The following is a 17,786-nucleotide window of genomic DNA, read 5'->3' on the forward strand; positions in this document are numbered from 1 at the left end:
CGACTAAATATCTTATATAATTTTCTTATATAGAAAATCCATATTGATTTAAGATTTACTTTTAAGTGAGATAAGAATTTTTAGATATTTGTACTTGGAATAAGAAAAAAAAATACTTAGTAAGAAAAGCATTTTTGCAGCGTCACTTGTGCTTTAAAAAGGGAGAGGAGACCGAAAGAAACTCTGGGTTTACCGAAGAAAACCTGCTCCTGACCAGGTTAGGTTCACAGAGTAAGTTACCCTGGTAGCTGACTCTGAGTATAAGTTACCTCTCTTTCAGAAACAGGCTTGACATACCCTGCTTTCTCGGGTTTGACATACCTCCCATTCTGAAACTTAAAACCCAGAGTTTCCCTCATTTCAGGGTTAACATACTCAGAGTTTTCACTTAACCTCCTTTCTGAAACGGGCCCCAGATAGTCCTGGTAATATTTGTCTTAAAATCTAATGATCTGCATAGGTTTCTGTGAGGGTTTGGAGAAATCATCCTTAACCCGGATGAAAAAAAAAAACATTTTGAGACTAAAAAACTGATATGCATAGATGATCCTCAGCATTTTGGAAACCTGTTGTTTTTGAAAATTAAAAAATGTAAACGTGCAAATGAAAGAAAAGTCACACATGAGGTATCTTCATATCTGTTAGCTTCTCAGGTGTCTGTCTTGTGAAAAAGACTCCTATTTTCTCACATCTGTCTCCTCTAGAGTCTCAACAATGTATCAAGCCAAGATGCCAAAGACACAGATCTTTATACTTATTACATATATTTTGCAATGTGACGCCAGTTATATTTTGCAAAACAATATTTAATTTCTTGCCAAATGTGATGCCAGATTGGAGCAATTAGGATGTTTTGCATCATAAGATTTAGCCCAGAATTTAATTAATGCAATACAAATTAAAGAATGCATACATTAAAAACAACAACATATTTCATCCATTTATAAGCATTTATATATCATAGTTATATTGCCTTTATGTCAACTGTAATCAGAAAAAAAGTAAAAAAAAAATAAGTAAATAAATAAAAGCATTAAAAAAATAACTTCCTTAAAATAATGAAAATCTGAGAATCACCTTTGGAAAATAATTGAAGTTACAAAAAAGTAAGATCTTTTAGATGTGTTAAAGTAATGAGAATTTGTGTGAAAATGTGCATGGAAAATCAGGGCAAAACATCTTAATTGGTCTCAAAAATAGACTTTATTTTAATAATACTTTTGTATTTTTTCTTCACATCTTGGGGTGGAATTTAACCTAGATGTGTAATCAGAAGCCATAAAGTTAGTGTAAAACTTTTATATAGAGAGAGAAATGACAATAATGAGAAGCACATTTGTGTTTTTATCGAGTATCGACAAAGTCGATATTTCAATACAGTATAGCTGAGTGTTTATTGTCATGTCTGTGTGTGTTTTGTGGTCAGGTGGTGTGTGTAATTCGCAGTGCGGAAGGCTCCTGACCGATCACCTGTGCCGATTAGGACGTCCTCTCTTCAGCACGCGGGTGAGAGACGCGCTCTGTGTGCTTGTGTGTGTGTTGATCTAGTGTGGTTTGTTTGTGCGATCATGATTGATATGAACAGGTGGATTTGTGTGTGGATGGTGTGTGTGTTGTTGTGATGCTGTTTGCCGAGCTTGAGAGAAACAACAGGTGCGAATCGTAAAGTTGCAGCAGGTGATTGTGAAGAGATCATCACCTGTTACACACTGAGCAAATGACTCTCCAGCAGTCAGTGTTCATGTGATCGGCATCAGAGCTGGATGAATGCTTGTGTTCAGCTCATGCAGCGTCAGTGCTTTTTATTGCTCTGTATGAATCAGAAACTTGCTGTAGATTCAGAATAATGTCCGAGGTTCAGATTAGAGAATCAAAGATGTGTCAAAGAATTGGACTAGTGTGAGATTTAGTTTATAGAATCAGAGAACCAATCAAACCAGAGACAGAGAATCAAACTAATGTTGAAGAATCAAATTAGAGTCAGAGATTCTAAGTCAAAGAATCAGACTGGAGTCGAAGAGTCACACTAGAGTCAGAGATTCAAAGTCAAAGAATCAGACTGAAGTTGAACAATCAAACTAGAGTCGGAGATTTAAAGTTGAAGAATTGGACTAGCGTCAGATATTTCGTTTAGAGAATCAGAGAATCAAATTAGAGAATAAAACTAGAGGCAGAGAATCATAGTCAGAAGAATCAACTAGAGTCGAAGAAACAGAGTCAAAGAATCAAACGAGTGTAAGTGATTCGGATTACAGAATCAGAATCAAACTTCAGATTCAAACTACAGACAGAGAATCAGAGAAATAATCAAAGAATCAAACTAGAGTCAGAGGTTCAAATTTTAAGAATCAGTCTAGAGTCGAAGAATAGGACTAGTGTCAGAGGTTTATTTAGAGAATCGGAGAATACTATTAGAATCAAACTAGAGACAGGGAATCACAGTCAGAAGAATTGGAGTCAGAGATTCAGACTCAAACGATCACACTAGAGTCAAGTAATCGAACTAGTTTCAGAGAAACAGATGAGAGAATCAAACTAATGACAGAGACTCGGGTTCTAAGAATCAAAGTAGAGTTAAAGAATCAAATATACTAATATATAATCAAATGTACTAATATCCTTCGACAAAGAGTCAAAGGATATTCAAAAAAAGGTCAATAAATATCGCTATAAAGTCAGAGATTCAGACGAGTATTGGAGATTCAGATTAGAGAATCAGTTAATTCAATTACAGAATCAAACTATAGTCAGAGAGGAATCAGATGCAGATAATCAAAATAGAGTCAAACAGTGAAACTAGAGTAAAACCGGTGTCAGAGATTCACACTAGAGTTAAAGAATCAATTTAGAATCAAACTAGAATTAAATCATCAATCTAATAATACTGATGTTAGAGATTCAGACTAGTGTCAGACAATCAGAGTAAAGTATCAAACTGGAGCCAGATTCAGAGAATCTGAATCAGGGAATCAGACTAGAGCTTGTCTAGATTAGTCTTCAGTCGGATCACAGGTGTGAATCCTTCAGCTCTACTGAACACAGAAAACAACACGTTTATTTATCATGCTTATTCACAGCAGCAGTGAGACGGAGAGAGAGATAAACCGAGACGAGTGCAGATCTGGACCGAATGTATCCTGTCACATGTGTGTTTTTACATCTTGTAGTCTAATTATCATTTCTAATAATATTCCTCACAGGTCTAATAGAGAAAAAAAATGACCACAGATAAAAATCCAATTAAATGAGCGGATGGCTTGGAGAAGATGAGCAGCAGTGAAGTCAGATGATATTACAGTGTGTGTGTGTGTGTGTGTGTGTGTGTGTGTGTGTGTGTGTGTGTGTGTGTGTGTGTGTGTGTGTGTGTGTGTGTGTGTGTGTGAGGAGACGACCAGCGTTTCTCTCTCTCTCTGTGGTTTGCCGGGTTCATTTTGAAAGTGTGTCCTGCAGGCAGATATTGATGACCTGTTTTTAAGATGTGCTGACACAGCAGTGACACTACAGCGTCTCCTCATGTACTTCTCACTCACTCGCTCTCCGTTTCTCTTTATAGAATGGATTGAACTGACTTCAGGGCCGATCCCTGTGATAACACATCTAGGTCACATTTCATCCCAACAATCTGAAAGAAAAGAAAAAAATACAACATTAGTATTAAAGTACAGCCTCTTTTGGATTTCATTAGGATTTAATTGCATTGTGACATTTAAACACATTTTCATGCAAAATCTCTTTATCTCTTTTCTTGCAGTTTTGCTTTTTACTTTTTTCCCGGTTATTCTTAAAGGTGATTCTCATTAGATTCTCTTTATTGTAATGTAGTTTTTTTCCACTGCTTTTATTATTATTATTTGTATTTATTACAGTACAAAATACTTTTCTGTTACAGCTGGCATACATACAGAACAAAAACAAATAAAGTCATTATGAATAAATGCTTCTAATTTAAATATTTTGTTCACATATCGTTTATATACATATTTCTGATTAACAATTAATGAAAAATTACCTTAAATGTGCTTAATTGTCTTAAAATAACGTTGCGATTAAAAATAAACTTAATGGCCCTTCAATTAGTTTTCTTGCTAAATAAATGCAAAAAATATTAGATATGTATTTGTTGTTGTTCACTTTATTTTAATTATATTAATAAAAATTGCATTAAATGGAAAATATTTATTAATTTAGTTCTTTAGTTAGTATTTTTTATTTATTTATTTATTTGTGTTACAATAATGGCAAAAATGGTAAATATACTTAATTGTCATGATTAATGTCATGATGCAATAATATATAAATAAATAAGTCCTTAAATTAACTTGCTTGCTAAATATATTGTGTAATATATAATTTTTGTTCACATTGCAGTAATAGGAATATTCCCCCCCCCACATTACAGTAGTGGAAGTAAGTTTTTTTTGTGCATTAAATGAGTGCATTTTTTATTATTAAATGTCATACAAATGCATGATTGCCTTTCATAGACTAAAATATTGTCTTGCAAAATATAACACTTTCTTTCTGGTGAAATATGAGCCGTGTGTGGTGGCTCCCAGCACATGTAAGAGACACAGATTTACAGTTCACTGTTTTAATGACATACTGTACATGACAGAGAAAGAAACACAGCTCTGTCCTCCATCTTTATATGTTCTCCCATGTTTCATCTTGTTTGTTTGTGGTGGTTGTCAGGTTTCGTTTGGCGTATTTTGAGAGGATTGTGGGTAGAGCCTGTTCACTCACATCCGCCATCAATACTGTCATCAGAGAAAACCCCCTCGCTTGCTCGCTCGCTCACTCTCGCTCTCTCTCCCCGCTGGAGGCTGCTGTTATCCTGGTTCAGACTCGGTCTTAAAGTAAAGCTGCTGTGAGGCGAGAGCAAAGGAAGGAGTAAAAGAGTATCAGACACCCTGACATCGCTTCTCGAGGTGTTTCCGGAGAAAACCTCCAAACATCAGAAAAGTCAGAAGAGGAGAGGAGGAGACGTGAGGAGAGAAGTGTGGAGGAGACGGGAGGAGAATCCAGCTGTCCTGAACTCCAGAGAGAGAGAAAAAAAAACATCTGTAGAGGGTTTTTGCAGCTGAAATGATGATGTACTTTTGGGTGAGTATGAAGAGTGTGGCATGTGCTGCATGGCTGTGATACGCACAGGAGAAACGCACTGGTGTGCCGTGATGTTCACATATACTGCGCTTGTGTTACTCGTGTTTGGTCAGCTGTGAACTACTCGCTTCTCTTCCGCTCTGTACAGGGAGTTTATGATGAATGGTGTTGCTCAGAGGAGGCTCGTTTAGTGCTCAGGAGGCTTTGCGGAGTTCAACTTTCCCTATAATTCATCAGGAGACATAAACAGACCTAAACGAGTCGCCCAGTAAGAGTGCAGAGCTATAAAATGAGTGTGAAGAGTGTTTGAAATCATTTGATGAGAAATGTTTGAGTTCATATTGAGATCTCTGACTGTTGATTACGGAGCTTGGGATCTGAGCAGAGTTTGAGATATTATGGAGATTTCTTTTGAAACTATACATAAAATGTGTGAAGGAGGCAACTCTGTTTGAGAAACATTTGAGACCTCTTTTCTAAAGGTGATTTAGGAAAGTATTGTTACTCAGAGATTGCTCAGGGAACGTAATATTTCTCTTGGTATCAACACTGTCCCATTTTTCTCCTCAAATCAAAGACGACTCCATTTGATCTCCATCTCATTGATGTCTCGGAGAAACATTTGAGACCTCAGTGAGATCTCCTCTGCGATTATAGACTGCTCTTTCACAGCTCAGGGAGCTTCGTGTGTTTCTTGGTTTCAGCATCATCTCAGATGTTTCTCCTAAATAAGATCTCTTCTGAAACTCCAAAGTAGACTTTTGAGTCTCTTTCAGTCCCACTGATGTCCTGGAGAAACATTTGAGATCTCGAATGTGATTTTTTTTTCTCTTTATGCTCTGTTCCCAGGGAATTAAGTAAGTTTCTCTGTATCAGCATTATCTCAGATGTTTCTCCTAAAATCAAAAGAAATACAATTTAAGATCTCTTCTGGAACTACTGTATGGAGGAGACAGTTGAGATCTGTGAAGCAGGCGACTCTATTTGCTTTCTATTCAATCTCACTGCTGTCTTGGAGAAACACCTGAGACCTCATTGAGGTCTCCTGAGTGGTTTTTCTTTTCTATAGATGATTTAGGGAAATATTCATCTCTTCTGAAACTCTAGAGTAGACATATGCGAGAATAGGGCTCTTTCTCTCAGTAGAGAAATTGCACAAACTCAGCAAATGTCTCTTTTTGATCTCCTTTCATTCTCGTTGCCGTTTAGGAGAAACTACTGAAGAGATCTGGTGTGATTTCTCATTCATCCAAGAGTGTGTTCCTATGTTACTCTGGTAGAAAACAGCGAGTTCCTCTCTGAGCTCAATAGAGTCGTCATATTTCTCAGATGTGTTTCGTTCAGTCTCAGTGAGCTTCAAATGAGTTAATTTTTGTTCGTTTTGCCATTTATTTATTCACTTTTTAACACCATGCCAGCATCAAGGCTATTTTCATAGCGATCTCTGAATAAAGTTTGTTTTGCTGTAGTTTTTGATGTGATCAAACCTCTAGCACTAATTCTTAAAGTTATGTGCATGTGTGTTGTCCTTGTCCTGCAGTATTTGATTCTTCAAATCGTGTCTTGCTGAGGTTTATTAAGGGATCAGATGCACCTTTTTCACAGCACTTTTCACATTTCATGCGCCACTGACATTTTCCTCAGAAAATGTAAAAATCGTGTTTCTGAAATGCATTGCCGTCTCAAAATACAGCCCACTCTGTAATGATTTGCACTTTACAATCAAAGCCTTTTGCATTTAGACTGCCAAATGATGGATTGATCATTATTTTAAAAACATTTGGCTTTCACACAAAGCTTTATTGATTAAGTGTATTGATTTGAATTGCATTGATGGAACGAAAACACAAACAACACAAATATCTGAATGCTGTTTTTTGATCCAAAGAATCTTTTTCTTCCTCTTCACTAGAGTTTAAAATCATCCAGGATGCACTTTGTCGGTTTTATCGGAATTATTCTGATCAATTCTAGTTAATACATTTTAACCCTCTGTTAGCAGTATCACTATTTTTGCTCATAGCTAGTTTTAGAGATGTGATCAAACCTCTAAAGCTCTCAATAACAATTGTATTTTGCTTATGAATTTGTTTCAATATTTGTTGTTTGTTTTTCTCTTCTAATCGATGCGCAAGTTGAATTTAAGTCAATAAAGTTGATCAATAACGTTTTTGTAAGAAAACCAACTGTGTTTAATATCATTACTGATCCATCAGTCTAAATGTAGAGTTGAGGTTTTGAATGTTTTAATGATGTTTCAGAAACAAGTTGAGTGTTTCAGATAAAATACGGATGAAATCTGGACGCAGAAGAAGCTCTAATATAAGAGCATTTTCATTTGTGTCACATGTTTTGATCACTGAATCATTCCCAGACTTCCATTTGTGTCATTTCACAGTTTTCATCACTTTATTATTTGAACACGTGGAAAACTGTGTCCGGCTTCCGGCTGGTCAAGATTTTCAGTGATTGAATCTGATTGAACCTGTAGTGAGAGAGACAGAGGTGAAGGGTGTACAGGTGTGCGGTGTTACCTGTCTCTCCGGCTGTCTCTGGGGAGCCGGCAGCACTGCAGTGCAGTATGGGAATTGAGTGCATTCGCTCCTCATTAGAATATTTATTCAGGAAACAGATGTTCAGTTTGAGGGCGACACCTTGGGCTCTCTGTCCCCTGCTGTTCTCGTGCACACACACAAACACACACACACACGTGCGCGCGAGCGTATGCGGGCCAGCGGAGGCTCTGAGGGGCTCAAGACATTACTGAGACAAAACACCAGATCAGATTCAACCCTGATGGATTGCATTTCATCAGAGAGAGAGAGAGAGAGAGAGAGAGAGAGAGAGAGAGAGATAGAGAGATGTGTGGTGTTTATGTCCTGCTCTCCTGCTCTTGAATAATTGAAGAGAACAGAGGCTTTACTGAGGAACAACAGATGATGGTAATAGAGGAGAAAGAGAGAGACTGAACGGATAAAAGAGAGACAGAAGGAGTGTTCTAGACAGTGTCTGTCTGTCTGTCTGTCTGTCTGTCTGTCTGTCTGTCTGTCTGTCTGTCTGTCTATCTATCTATCTATCTATCTATCTATCTATCTGTCTGTCTGTCTGTCTATCGTTCTATCTAGCGTTCTATCATTCTATCTAGCGTTCTATTGTTCTATCGTCATTCTATCTAGCGTTCTATCGTTCTATAGAGAGAGAGAGAGAGAGAGAGAGAGAGAGAGAGAGAAATAGAGAGATGTGTGGTGTTTATGTCCTGCTCTGAATGTGATGAATAATTGAAGAGAACAGAGGCTTTACTGAGGAACAACAGATGATGGTAATAGAGGAGAAAGAGAGAGACTGAACGGATAAAAGAGAGACAGAAGGAGTGTTCTAGACAGTGTCTGTCTGTCTGTCTGTCTGTCTGTCTGTCTGTCTGTCTGTCTGTCTGTCTGTCTATCTATCTATCTATCAACAGATGATGGTAATAGAGGAGAAAGAGAGAGACTGAACGGATAAAAGAGAGACAGAAGGAGTGTTCTAGACAGTGTCTGTCTGTCTGTCTGTCTGTCTGTCTGTCTGTCTGTCTGTCTGTCTATCTATCTATCTATCTATCTATCTATCTATCTGTCTGTCTGTCTGTCTATCGTTCTATCTAGCGTTCTATCTAGCGTTCTATCTAGCATTCTATCTAGCATTCTATCTATCGTTCTATCTAGCGTTCTATCGTTCTATCTAGCGTTCTATCATTCTATCTAGCGTTCTATTGTTCTATCGTCATTCTATCTAGCGTTCTATCGTTCTATCATCATTCTATCTAGCGCTCTATCGTTCTATCATCATTCTATCTAGCGTTCTATCTATCTATCATCGCTCTATCTATTGTTCTGTCTATCTGTCGTTCTATCTATAGTTCTGTCATTCTATTTATCTGTCGTTCTATCATCATATCGTTCTGTCTATTGTTCTGTACATGGGATGAATAGACAGATACATTTAAATGAATGAATGGAGACATTTTTGTTAATTTGTGTCATTAATAGTTCCTGTAAAACAACCTGTATGTAGTTCAGTTGTGATATTGTGTCTAACACCTCTGATAAATATTATTTACTATATGTAATTATTAGATGTGTATGAATTCTAAGGTGTCAAACAGCAGGTTTAACATCTATAACTGCTTCTCTGCATGTCTCTCAATTACAGTGCGTCATGTTTGAGTGTGTGAATGAGATCTGACTGATACAGCGGGTCACTGAAGTTTCTGGAACTAGGATCACATGAGTAAGAGATTCCAGGTCAATCCGAAGTGATTCCCAGAGGATGTGCCCCAAACACTCCTCGGCGTGTCGTTAGAGAAATCCGCTAGATTCCAGTACAGTTCCAGGAGCTGAGGTTAAACACCATTAATTGTCTGTGTTTTTAACATATGGCTTGTTGTTGGTAATTTCTCCCTCCAGGATGTGAGTGGAATGAGATTAGAGGATGACTGTGTTCTGACCGGCGGCTCTGCCCACATCTCAACTGCTGCACCTGCCTCATATTGATTAACCACTAACTAGATGTTTCTCACTGAGAGATTTTCATATACACGTCCACCGAGAGCGCCGGCCGCTCAGGGGAAATCACATTGGAGTTGTGTGCAGAAATTCACCTCTGCGATCTCACCTGCCGTCATTAGATTCTCGTGCATACGGCAAACCACAGTGGGCCGGACCGATCTATACACACTGAGAGAGAGAGAGAGAGAGAGAGCGAGAGTCTAATGTCTGCCAGTCGTCACATCGCTAAAGATATTAATTGCCGTCCACCATCTTGGTGTAGGGCCATTAATGTTGAGTCCGGCCCAGCACTCGGCCCTCCGCAGGGACCGATAATATCGACCCGCATTTGATCCATCGGCACAGATTTATCATAATGTGTTACAGTGATTTTAGCAAACACACGAGACAAAGCAGTGGCAGCCAAAATGTAACAGACACCAGTGTCTGATATGTAAAATTAACCCTCGAGAGTCCATTTAAAAAAGCTACTCATAGCTCGGATATCAGTCCTGATCATAACTACCAGTTTGTTTCAATGCCAGTTTATGTAATGCCACTGTTGATGTTGTTTTTTTTTTTTTATTCAAAAAAATTTAAAAACTCTTATTTTGCATATACTAAATGCTAAACAGAATTTGTTTGTTTGTTTATTGGATTATTACAGTCTTGGATATGACTTGGAATGATAAGCATGTATTTTGATGCATTATTATTTTTGTGCAGTGTCAGATTTATTTATAAAAAATTAACATTTTGAAGCCTTGCCAAAAGAATGAAAGCCTATTGGCAAGGAATGCATGATTTTATGCTTAAATCACACTAGGAAAATATATTGCAATTGTAATGGGTTTTAGTTGTGACGTTTTTGTCCTGAAGGTCTCGAAATGAGCTATTTTTGTACCTAGTGTAAAACAGATTTATATAAGGAAATGAGAATGAAATATTAAAAATCGAATGCAAGTGCACAGTTTTGACCAAATGTATGGACCATATATGTTGTTTGCATTAGCACGGCTAAAATGATTTTTTTTTTTTTAAAGTTCAGGACACACAAGGGTTAAACGATTATAAAGACAAGTTATCTTAATTATCCTTACTGTGTAATGTTTATATTTTACCAAACAATGTGGAAACGTGGCAGTGGCACATTAATGCAGCATTTAATCGTTTTGAGTGCTGTTTTTTATTTGCCTAATTAGCATAGACCAGATAAACAGATCATCATCGTAATGGGTTATGGCCATAACATAAACTAAAAGATATTGACTATTTAATAAAAGGACAAACTCCAGCCTCCTGTTTTGAATAAGCAATAGGAACTAAAAGCAGTTCAGTGGTTTAATATCCATAAGTCCGGCATTTCATCTCGACTAATGTGTCTTTAACTGGTTTCTGAGACTTTACTGCGGTCAGCATTTTCAGTGCTGCTTGTTGCCTGTTGGGTTTGAGTTTTCATGGGTTGCAGATGCGATATGGATACAATACAACCATCACAATTTCTGTTTTCACAGTTACGCTCTGTCAAAATCACAGTAAATATATGTTTTTTTTGTGTTTCCTTGCAAGAGAGTATCATAAGTAACCAATACAATTGTTCGTTCTCTGATGGTCATTTGATAACTCAGTGCAGAAGTTTGAAACTCTTTAAATGAATCAGAGTTTCCTGAAGAAATTACTGAGGTTTATAGAAATATATTGACTTTAATTGTGATTTACCCACTTTGTTTCAGACTATGTTTGTCTGACTTTCAATCAATCAATCAATCAATAAAAAAACAAACTTTTTAAAATGTATGTTATACTTTTTTAGTATAAATTAAGTATTTAGATGTTATTTCAGTATTGTTTTATACAATTTAATATTTATTTAATAATTATTACACATTTAATATTTTGAGCAATTTTCTTTGTATCTGTAAATTTTCTATATTTATATATTTTTTCGTTAAAACATCTTTTCTCGTAATAACGAGAAGGTTTCTCGTTAAAATGACATTTTCTCATAATAACAAGATATACGTCATCAAAATGACATTTTTCTCGTTAAAATTACATCTTTTCTCGTAATAACGAGATGACGTTAAAACGACAATTATCTCTTTAAAATGATCATTTTCTCGTAAAAAAAAAAAATTCTCGTAATAACATGTCATAAAGCTATATGTTTTTAACGACATGTCTTGTTTGTTATTATGATCAAATATGTTATTTTAATGACATAACATCTTGTTATTATGACCTAATTAAGTGGATAAAAACAATGTGTGTGCCTGCATTGCATCACCATACTATTATTATATATGTATAATAAAACTAAAACATCGTGTGTGTGTGTGTATATATATATATATATATATATACATATATATATATATATATATATATATATATATATATACTGTATGTATATATACAGTATTGTATATATAGTTATATATACTACTGTTTAAAAGTTTGTGTTTAGTACATTTTTTTTTGTATTAGTCTCTTCTGCTCACCAAGGCTACATTTATTTGATCAAAAAAATGAAAAATTTTGAAATATACAGTAATGACATTTTTAAATAACCGTTTTCTATTTGATTTTATTGTAAAGCGCATGTTATTGCTGCTATGCGTAAGTGAGTTATCACATGTGGACTTCATCTGTGTGATGTCAAAGTGTTGCAGATGTTCAGTGCGAGCTGTTTTTGTAGTTTGTAGTCTCAATAAGGGCTAAATATGAATTTTTGATTTACAATATATTTTCATAGCACATCAAAGTCTTTTATCTCAAGAGTTGAAAGGGAATAGGCAATGATCATTGTCCTGGTTTGATCTGTTTAAGCTCTGTGAGTGTGAGTGAGGAGGCTCGGCTGCGAGATGTATGATGTCATATCATCTTCAGTGATTTCCTTCAAAAGCGTTTCTCCATTAAGGGTCGTAAAGCTGTTTAATTTGCTTTATACGGTGCGGCCGGGGGCCAGTAAAGCCCTGTGGTCCTGCAGTGACTGTGTGCGCGCGTGCGGAAGGGCTGTAAAATGTGAGCACAGAGTGACATTAGTGTTATGGGGTATTGACCAATTTTTGGAGAGTTTATGGTGCTAATCAAGGGCCGTGTCCGAGCTGGAGATGAATGTGTGTGTTGTGGCGGAGAGCAGCAGGTCACGGAGGGAGTGTGTGGTGTTTTTTTACACTGGGACTTTAACGGATGTGACGTGGAGTCGGTCTGTATGAAGACGTCCCGCGCCGGACGCTGTCGCCGTATATTTAGTGCTTTAATAAATAAACAGCGTGTCATGTCCCTGAAGAGCTTCTCAAACTACAAGCTGCTGATATTTAAAAATCCTCACACTTTCCTACACGGCGTCCTCTAATTAGAGCGCGGTGCACCCCGGATCCTAGCGAAGAGAGTGTTAGCTACAGGTGATCCTTCAGTGAAGTCGTTAGTTTGTGAGACGAGTGTTTAGTGAAGGGAACGTGAGATTTACAGAGCACAGATACTGAGTGAAATCCCACAGACTAATTTTTGGCAGTTTCTCGTCAGTCGATGGTCAAATTTGGGAGTGACACTAGTGATTTAGCAGTTTTGGTGAACTAGGGTACCACAGGCCATCCAGAGTCACTGCTTTGACTCAGTTTGGTACATTATAGAAACATAAGCATATAAAAGCAGAAAACATTCAGAAGTGAATATTTGGGCAGTTTCTGGTCTGGTTGGTGTTTGTGTGTGTTGGTGAAGAATAATATAGTTGATTTATTTTCGTATCAACTATTTAGATGCTATTTTGGTGTTTATAAACTATTATAGTATTTATTAATATTAAACATTAATACATTATTTAAATGAGCTTTTATTTTTATATTTTCAGTTTTCAGTTTAATGTAGTTTTAGTAGTTTTGTAACTTTTATATTATTTTCAGTATTTGTATTTAGTATTTCTATTTAGCTTTAACTTTCGTTTTTTTATTTCGGTTTTGGCTTTAGTGGCTGGCAAAACATCATGTCTAATTTTCATTAAAGTTTTTCATCGAAATATTTATCATTAATAGGAATAAATGTTCTTAGTTTATTTTAGCATAAATCAACTATTTAGATGTTATTTTAGTATTATTTATATGCTATTGTAGTATTTATTAAGCTTTTATGAACACATTTAATATTTGTATGAGCTTTTATTTTATATTTACAGTTTTATTTTAATTTGTTTTATATATTTTTATTTGTTGTTAATATTTGTATTTAGCTTTAACTCATTTTAGTTTAGTTTTGATTTTAGTAATTGTAGTGCTTTATTTTATTTTATTTGAGTTGTTCATTTCAGTGATTTGTTTAATACAAAATGTTGTTAGTTCTAGTTAGCATTAAATAGAGATACTGTATGAGATAGACAGACAGATTGTTATTTTTTAAATTTTGAAATGGCAATTTCATATGTTTTTCCTCTCTCTCTCTCTCTCTCTCTCTCTCTCTCTCTCTTATGATGATATTTGGCTGGCTGTAGTGGTGAATGAGCACATAATCTTTGCAGATCTGATGTATGTCATAACAGAGCAGCACTAGAGATCATATATCTCTCACAGTGAACTCAGTGGCGATTGTGTGGGTTTTTCATGATCCTGATGATGATATTCAGATCTTTGCAGGATGACTCTCACACAGATCCAGAAACACAAAAACGTGTGTGTGTGTGTGTTTCCTCTAAATCACTGTGAGTGCCATTTGCACTCAGATCTTCAGCTGTCCTGAATGTTCCTGTCAGCTGTGTCTCTCCAGCACAATACGGATTGTTTTAAAGGGGTCATAGGATGCCCATTTTCCACAAGTTTATACGATTCTTTAGGGTCTTAATGAAAAGTCTGTAACATAGTTTGGTTAAAATGTATCAATGGTAGTGTAAAAAAACACCTTTTTCCCCCTGTCAAAAACAGTTCTTTTTAGAGCATGCAGTTTTTTAGCATTTTTACATTTAAATATTAATGAGCTCTGCTGACCCCGCCCCTCTCTTCTGAGCTGCTCTCTGAGAAACTGTTTACTTTAGTCGCATTCATCGTGAAACTTGCTAATTAGCACATTATTAGGAAAGGCGATTAGCAAACATTCATTACAAAACATTATACTCACTTCTTCCGTAGATGAGGCTGATCATGATTGATTCATGCGTACATAGACGCATTTATGTAGATCGGGGGCGCGTTCCCTTCAGAAACAAAAGTAATCCACTGCGTCTTCAACGACTCAGATGTCGGGAGTAAATGACGACTGTTGTTCATTATTACATCCAACAACAGAACACCTCAGTCGCTTAGGAGTCCTTCTTGTCTACATCTGCATCGGCGGTGAAACAATGGAGGACTGATGACAACTCACTAAGGGCGGGTCTAAGGTAAAACGCCAGTCCAGTCGAGACGGGTATAACTGCAGCCTGGAGATCTCCAAATGGGGGCGGGAACTCCAAAACGGGGTGGGAGCTTCAAAATAGGGCGTGGCTTCCTCCCATTGACAGACATGCATGCGCAATTTTTTTCCCCCAATCCACTTCAGTGCAAACTCCGCCCCACAGCTGATTCTAAAGATTTTATTGGTTGTGTCAATAACAGTATTGATTTCCTACACTATACTACAATAAATGCTAACCCCCTAAGCCTAACCTACACCTGACCCTAACCTTAGCCAGTGAAATTGACTGCATGGAAGGATTGGTGCTGAATAGTGTGGTAAATAAAGATGCAGTTCAGGAGATAAACAGTTAATAAGATTATGCGATATGAGATCGTTCTGTAACTCCCCAACTGGACCTCACCGGACAATGGCACCTTTTTAGTTACACCCAGCGTCACTACCCCCTCCTACCCTGCGAATTTCGAGCCCCGGGATGCCCCCGTTGCTTAGAACAAAGTGACGGAGTAAAATCTTTCCCCTGCGCTGGGACGGCTCGTGGGTGATTCCCGTTTACATCATAAAGCAGAGGTTCAAACTCCAGTCCGAACACCACTGGCCACGAGCTTTGGGCTCTGTTCTCACGGAGAATATTTATTTATATAGCATATTTTATTTTAGATGAACTAGAAACAATGTTTAATTTCTAAAGGTTTATTTTGAAATATAAGTCAATAACAATTGGCTGAAGCCACAGCCAATGGTGAAAGTCTTTGTGCGGGGAGACCCCGCCCCATTTTGGAGGTTCTGCCACTTTTGGAGTTCACGCCCCATTTTGGAGATCTCCGGTCTGTGGTTATACCTACTTGGTCCAGTCTGTGCTGAAACGCCACTGTCAATCAAACTATCGTGGGAGGGGCCTGTCTGTATGATGTCACACAGACAGGCATCAGAGATCGGCTCGATTTGAGAAAGGGGTGAAGATTTGAGTAGATTAAAAAGACCACTGGGTGGATTTTTATCATTTTAGGGTGGTTGTGTACACACACTGCCAACACACATTTCAGTTCAAACAACTTGTAAAAGTGCATGTAGCATCCTATGACCCATTTAAACAAGTCACTTGATCTTTCCTTGTTGTACATTAAATTTTAACGTTTTGCACCCATAAGGAGGAAAAAACATCTAAAAATAGTGCCTGACATTAGCGTGAGATGATGGCATAACAGAGTGTGTTTGTGCTGAATGTGTGTGGATATGCAGCACCTGCCGTCCGTCCGTCCGTACATACGTACATGCGTTCATTATTTGGTTACATATTATGTAAATAACTGTCTTAATACAGAAGTTTCTGTGCTGTATCTGTAGCACAGTACTGTATGTGTTTGTGTGTGTTACTGAGTAAATCTGCAGTTGTTTTCTTTTGCTTCTCTTGTACTTCGTGCAGCAGAATACAGCAGATGTCTGGTCTTCCTCCTCAACCATGAATAAACACTCTGAGTGACTGTAGTTTACACACACACACACACCGGCTGAGTGAGGGAATGTGTGCTGGGCTGCTTCAGTGTGCTAATGGACAGAGAGAGAGCTGATATAGAGGGTATATAGTTTCTGTTGTGTAGTGATGTGTCTCAGGGTGTGTCTGAGAGCGGATGGATGAGAAACCATCTGCTACAAATGGACTCCACACACAAACTCTCTCTCTCTCTAATGTTAATGAGCACATACCATAGACTCGCACTGTTTATATATGAAGCTAAATATAATGACTCCAGATTTCAGTAGCTATGGCGAAGCTGACTCCAATCCTCAAAACATAACTGTAGTATTTAGTTTATGAATTATGTAGTTTTCTTAAGATCGTACTTGAGATTTCAAACCATCAGTTGATCTTGTACATCCTCACATAGTTGCATGTATATGTTTTTGTGTATAAAATGCACACAGAAAGTTAATGCTTTTAACATCTGATTTAAAGAGGCCAGGATGCTGTATTTGTCAGACATTTCATTTGTTAACAGCTATCATAATAGCAATTAACATGAATGATGCTGAAATGTGGTCAAGATGACATTCAGATACAAAAATAAAGCAGCTTTGAAATACACTACCAGTCAGATATTTGCTCATTATTTATGCCTTTTTTTTATTTTTTGTCAACATTTTAGATCAGGTATTCCCAAACTTTTCTGTCAGCTGAAGCCATTTGACCTAAAATATTCACTTGAAGAACCTCATGAGATTTTAAGGTCATATTTCAATAATAAAACATATTTAATTTATTCATTGTTCTCTGATGTTGCTTAATGGTGACATGACATGCATCTATTTTAGTAAGATTTTTTTGTCAAATATGAATCATTAAGTTCCCCTTCAGGAACTCGAGCTGCGTCGAGATTCGCTTTGGGAATGCCCTTGCGTGACAGCGTTCTGAAGCACGTGTCAAATCCGTCCAATGGTGCAGCGAGACGTCACGAGCAGGGTGACGTAAGCACCAGAAAGCATAAAAGCTCATCCGGCCGGGTGCCACCCAGCTTCTGCCCTTCAGTAGCGCTCTGTGTATGTGTCTGTTTATTTACTGTTGTCTGTCCGCACAAGCACTCATATATATAAAACAATGAGAAAGTCTATGGCGAGCAAACGGCATTACAACCGCTGTGTTTCTCCCTGCCCACGATATCTGGCGGCAGGGAATACACACGATTTGTGTGTCGTTTGTTTAGGAGCGAAGCATGCATGGTCAGCTTTCGAGCAGCTGATTGTCATCACTGCGAGCTCTCGCTGCGCACGCTCCGCTCT

The 17,786-nt window shown here is 37.3% G+C and overlaps 1 protein-coding gene across 2 annotated transcripts in view; it reads left to right on the plus strand.

Annotated features, from left to right (window-relative positions):
* The window catches only part of rbfox3b (RNA binding fox-1 homolog 3b), a 218,834-nt gene that overhangs the window by 110,664 nt on the left and 90,384 nt on the right, over positions 1-17,786 (plus strand). Inside the window, exon 1 of one of the 2 annotated variants that reach the window (XM_016293844.1) lies at positions 5,036-5,103. The exons of the other annotated variant lie outside the window; for it this stretch is intronic. Within the exon in view, the coding sequence (XP_016149330.1) occupies positions 5,086-5,103 (18 nt within the window). The 5' untranslated portion in view covers positions 5,036-5,085. Of the gene's footprint in view, positions 1-5,035; positions 5,104-17,786 lie in introns of those variants that run through there. 2 annotated transcript variants of the gene reach the window in all.

The sequence above is a fragment of the Sinocyclocheilus grahami genome, unplaced genomic scaffold (assembly GCF_001515645.1).
Source record: "Sinocyclocheilus grahami isolate Dianchi unplaced genomic scaffold, SAMN03320097.WGS_v1.1 scaffold307.1, whole genome shotgun sequence".
NCBI classification, from domain to species: domain Eukaryota; kingdom Metazoa; phylum Chordata; class Actinopteri; order Cypriniformes; family Cyprinidae; genus Sinocyclocheilus; species Sinocyclocheilus grahami.